The following is a 6000-nucleotide window of genomic DNA, read 5'->3' as shown; positions in this document are numbered from 1 at the left end:
TATATTCTGACTCTAAGTAACTTATTACTATGAATGGCATGAAAATGGCAACCTGTCACAATTGATTTTTTTCAATCTAAGTTTTTTTATATGTATATAATTATCTTCTTACTAAATAAAGGTCTAGTTTATAAAAGGAAATCTCAGGTTTCAATTCATGATAACTGAGATGTCTTTTTAATAGCTCTTAGGAAGGTTATTGCTTGAGATTAGTAATTATTTGCATAGTTTTGAATGAAAAACTCCCAAAGAGGTTGAGATGTTCTTTATCAAGAATTAAATAATCATAATAGTTTTCTGACTATAGGAGAGAACGTTACAAGCTCATATTTGGGAATCAGAAATTCTACGAAATAAAAAATATCCTAAGTTCTATTACAAGTTTAGATAAGATAAAATAAGATAACCTTTATTGTTATTTTTTTTACTGTGGGCACAACAGCACACATCAAAAATGAAATTTAGTTGCCCGCTCTCAAAGTGAAACACATACATGACGCACACCTAAACATACTATGAACAACATATGCATAGACCCACATCCCTACATATATGTAGCAAATAAATATTAAATACTGTCCATCTTGAATATATAACGGAAGGAGGAAGCTTGAGAGTTCACAAGGTTAATGCTGTATGGAATGAAACTATGGCTGAATCTGGATGTTCTGCTACGGATACCACGAAGCCTCCTCCCAGAAGGTAACAAGGAAAACAGGTCATGAAGAGGATGTGTAGTGTCCCAGATAATCTTATGGACCCTGCTCAAGCAACGCTTCTGTGCTATGTCCTGGATGGGAGGGAGGGAATTGCCAATGATCTTTTCGGCCATTTTCACCACTCTCTGCACCACCTTCCTGTCTGTTTATTCAAGTATTCTCTGGCTGAGCCATATATTTAAATTAATATCTAAACCACAATGCTGTAAGGATAATTCTGTATTGTCCCTCCTTCTGCATAGCTATCTCTCTAACCAAGGTGCAAAAGAATTCAAGGACTGCAGTCTGGGATAATGCTCAACACTCAGCTGTTGGAACGGATTGAACTACATTGTCTTTGTGGAAACTATAGAGACAACGTTTGTTCATCAGAAGATCTGGGACTATTATTTAATCCACATATGTATGCCCAGAAAAAATAATTTTACTTTCTGAGACACCTTTTTGTTTTTGTATTGTTCCTGGATTTCCGGGTAGCAGATTCCAGGGCAAGGAACAAATAACAGCTGTGTTATTCCTGAACTGGTTGAACTGACAAATATTACCAATGCTCTCCCCAAGAAAATTTTATATTTTGTAATCATCTCTATAAAAGACTATCCTTCAAGGCATCTAGAGCTCATTTTAAAATAATATAAGGCAAATAGCCTGCTAATCTAGGCAGAAAACAGTGATCATACCTCTATTGAAAGACCTGTTTATTTATTTACTTATTTGTATTTCGTGTTTAGAAAGCACCCATCTTCTCACAGAGTGACTCTGGGTGGTATGCAAATAGACATAAAAACATAAAAGCTACATATAAATATTATAATAAAAACAGTTAAAAACAAGAATAATTAAAATGAAAATTCAAAAGGCAGAGAAGGGGCTTCAGGATGCTAACCAGTCCCGTAGCTATGTGCTCCTCTGTGGGCCGTAAGCAAATCAGCAGAGTCAGGTCTTCAAGCATTTCCTAAAGGTCAGGAAATTGGGAATGTTCCAAAGGGTGGGAGCAACAGCAGAAAAGACTTTCTTTCTAGACCCACCAGTCAAAATCCTTTAACTAGTCTATAGCAAATCTTCTTTGCCTGACCGAGTGGGACAGGTTGGTGTAATGGGGCAACAACATCTCTGCAGGTAATCTGGTCTCATGCCATGCAGGGGTGTAAAGGTGATAACCATACCTTGAAGTGAATCTGGAAACAAACTGGCACCCAGTACAGCTCATGCAGCAGAGGTGTGACATGTGCCATCCTTGGGCCACCCAAGATTGCTCGTGCAGTGCATTCTGAATCAGCTGAAGCTTACGGGTGCTTTTCAGGGATAGGCCCATGTAGAGCCCATTGCAATAGTTCAGATGAGAGATGATCAGGGCATGAAATTATATCGGTTACTAATTCTTTCCCAAGTTCAATCTAAGTGTTTGGGTTTTTCATTTAAAGCTATACAAAGCTGAGAGTTACTTAATACATAGAAACTGCTTAGACATTAAGAAAGGAAGAAGATGCCATTCTGAAAATATCATCATTCACTGAATTGTGTGCTTGATGGACATAAGAAAGAGTATTTATTGTTCTTAAGTTGTGAAAAACATCCCATTTGGAATTCTATTCTCTCTGTTTTTGGAACAGATATCAAGACTTTTCTCCAGTTTAAGTTATTGAAAAGTTTTAATTATATTTTTATTATTATCTTAACCATGCTTTTCACTACCAAATGGCTGTATAGAGGAGAAAATTTATAGCTCAGTATTGAAATGAGGAGTCCTTGGTGCTCTCTAGGCTTAGTTGGTTTCAACAAGCCAACAAGGGAACAATCAATAACCAGATGAGCAAATTAACACCAAGATTAAACAGTTACTATTTACTATTTACCACCAGGATGACTCCCACCAACACAGAGCAGGGGTGTCAAACTGCCGGCCCGCGGGCTGGATGCATCGTATCAAAACTGCGGCCACCCCATTGCCGGCAATGGCAAAAAAGTCGCGATACGTCACGACACGTCACGTGACGTTGAGAGTTTGACACCCCTGCACTAGAGTATAAAATGAGAGCAAACCCCATTCACCAACTCATGATGTTACCTAAGTGGTAATATTATTTTCTATTTTTTCTTTGCAACAGAGTGGCTCTTTAAAATACTTTACACACTGCTAGTATATAGCATATTTAAAAGAACATTTTATATTGAAGTTTTATTGTTGTATGCAATGTTAATATGTTAAAATAGTACATTATCTATCACCTAACCACAAGCAGTCCTTGTTTAGTGACAGCCTTGTTTAGCAACTGTCTGCAGTTACAATGATGAAAAAGTAACTGTAGGACAAATCCTCATGTTCATGACTTTTGCAGGTTTCTAAAGACGAAAAAAGAAAAACTGAAAATCATAAGCATAATCACAAATTTGACAGAGTTGTCAATCCCAAATGTGCTTGCTAACCAAGTCCCAGAATGCTGGCTTGTTTTGTTTTTTTAATATGGAAAGGCAGTGTCATACAGATTATGTTGGACATAATGTTTCAAAGCTTTCCTGTGGATTGGCCTTCAGTTTATGAAATATTATCTTTCTTTTTACTAAGAAGAGGCAGATCTGCCCCTCCTACCTGACTGTGATATAATTTTCTCAACTCAGTAACATCAGTAATACTTCACTCCAAATCTCTAGAAGATAGTTCAGTTTTATCTAAATGATATAAAACACAAACTAAAGATCTTTGCAAAGCATCAGTGGCATAACTGTCATAGTGATGAACTGCAGAAGACTAATTCCCAACCATTTCAATAGCTTACTTTTGCTTTTGGCAATAACTGCTACTGAAAGGTTCAAGTTTAGTAACAGCCTGAAGCCTTTATTTCAATCTCAATCCCAGCTGACAGAGAGAGAGCCAGTTCTGTGCTAAAAGACAGGTTAGGGATAGATCATCATGAAGAAAATATATCTATATAGTCGCTAGTAGTAAAAAAACAATTTGATGGAACATAATCATACGTGCATATGTGTGCATGCCCATGTGTATATATTCACACATGAACACCCATGTCTCAAAGGTGCTGTTTTCTTCAAAAGGCAACTGGACTGTTTTTCCTTAAGGAAGAAGAAAACATTTTGCTTCTCACCCTAGAAGCTTCATCAGTTCTGATGGCGGAAGGGTGGAAGGATATGGAGCACCTATATGTACACATACCCTTTCAAATACCAACTCAGTGGCATTTGGAAGGCATGAGAAAGGGGGTTACCATTACAACAGTGTTTTAAAAAAAGAGGTCTATGATCTAAGTGACAGAAATCCTATTAAGTAAAGAAAAATAGCATGTCTATTTAAGATATGTTTTCACTGTCTCAATCCCTATAACAAGAACCTTCAAATAAAAAAGCAAAAAAAAAGTAGAGTCCTAATCATTTGACTAGCTTTCTATACCTTCCACAATATTTTTATGGCTTAAATCCTTAGTACCTTTTAATGCTCTTTCTATTGTTCGCAATCACAATCTCTCTCTTTTTTCCCTGCCATATTATTTCAGGCTACAGAGGGAGTTAATAGGCACAAAGCTTGTTTTCAATAATTCTATTGGATTTACAGCAGAACAGGACAATCTTGAGATCATAACCCAGTCTGAACAACATAGCAGTAAATCTCATCATCAACTATTCTCTGAATCTTTCGGTACGCTTAGAAAAGCATCTTAGATTTTTAAAAGCTAGTTTTATTCATGGCTAAAAATAACGAAGAGCAACTATGTACTTCCCAGCTTACAAAGGTGATCCTCACCTATAAAATAAAAACATGCATGGAGAACTGTTTTTTATGAAAAATAAAATCTACCAACACAGTTATCTGTTCTAATCCCTCTGCTATTAACATCATAAATTGGAAGAGGTTCCCAATATACCTCTTCCAGCAGTGGCAGAATATCAATGTTAAAAAACAAACAAAATATAAATTATCAGTATAGATAACATATATTAAGAAAATGTGGCAAAAAGAAAGATGGAGCATGCATGTGCATGCACATAACATCCATTGGCATCTCTTAAATTATTTCCTTGTTGTTGCGTGAACCCAAAAATGAATTTAAAGAAGAGTTTTACTTCTTTAGAGGACTATTGCCGGTGGTATTTGACTGCCCACAGATAATCCAAATCACTTTTTCTCCTTCAAATTCAAATTAATGCACTGACCTAAAATAGGTGACAATAAAAGGAACTTAATATTTTATTTAACGTTTAAATATGTTTTCAATAGGAAAAGTTAGATAAAATAGTAGATATGTTTGTTTTCTTTCTATTAAATCTGAAACCAGCTTACCTTATTCTTTGGATTTGATGTGTTCATTACACTTCGAGTCTCTTTTCCAGTGTAAATAACAACACCAATTACTGTTCCTGGAACAAATATAAGAGTTATATGAGAATGTTATCATATTTGTACTAACTGAACATTTCAAAAGGAAAAAAAATAAGATGTAAGCCTGTGTCACTAACTAATCTAAAAGTTTCCCTTCAAGTTTTATGACATAAAAACTGGCTGTTCTGTGCATTTTTATTCATTGGATATCTAAAATAGAAGTATCTTCCATGCCAGCATTCTTCCTTTGGTGGACCAGACTTTAACACCAAAGTCATGAATATTAAAACTACTTTTTATTATTGGGTTGCACTAACAGAATCTTGTAACTTTGTATGTGCTTTTACCCTGTCTGCCTTTATCTGAGAGAGAACTAGGAAGCCTCCAGTCTGAGACACTTTCTCAAACTCCGTTCTTGCTTTGAGGTGACATTTCTCTTATCTGACTGATGCTTTGGCTGCAGCAATTCCTCCTCTTCCTCAAGGTTTTTCTTACAGCTTATTAAAGTTGTCTTTAAAGCAGTCCCATGAGTACATTTTAGTAGTAATGATTCTACATAATGCAACTGCATAATTTGACATGATCCTGACATTTTGTTGAATGGGAATTTGCAACTCTCCTTGTGAAGCACAAAGGCCAGAAAACATCCAAGTATAAGAATTTCATTTCATTCTTATTCAGATTTAAAATGCTTTCAGATTATTCATATCAAAATTATCTACCATCATTTCTAATCTATCATTATGTAAAGCTAATGAAACAATGTAAGGACTTTTTGATGAATCAAAAGAGAACTTTTCCTGACTGTATATAGCTATTTACTTCATCAAGCTGGTTAAAGAACATGGGAAATGTTCAACCTAATAATACTTTTAAAGAGCTGTGGGAAGTCAGCTCCCCAGAGAAGGAAATATTAAAAGGGCAGAAAAATACATTTCCTCAAAAGGA

General features: G+C 35.6%; 1 protein-coding gene across 1 annotated transcript in view; it reads right to left on the bottom strand.

The window, feature by feature from the left end:
* Positions 1–6000, bottom strand: part of ATP9B (ATPase phospholipid transporting 9B (putative)) — a 127604-nt gene that overhangs the window by 70681 nt on the left and 50923 nt on the right. Inside the window, 1 exon segment of the mRNA XM_015815923.1 lies at positions 5014–5090. Within this exon segment, the coding sequence (XP_015671409.1) occupies positions 5014–5090 (77 nt within the window).

The sequence above is a fragment of the Protobothrops mucrosquamatus genome, unplaced genomic scaffold (assembly GCF_001527695.2).
Source record: "Protobothrops mucrosquamatus isolate PMUCROS unplaced genomic scaffold, P.Mucros_1.0 scaffold386, whole genome shotgun sequence".
In the NCBI taxonomy this organism is placed as follows: domain Eukaryota; kingdom Metazoa; phylum Chordata; class Lepidosauria; order Squamata; family Viperidae; genus Protobothrops; species Protobothrops mucrosquamatus.
The sequence above is the reverse complement of the archived record's forward strand: the minus strand, read 5'-3'. Positions and strand labels throughout refer to the sequence as shown.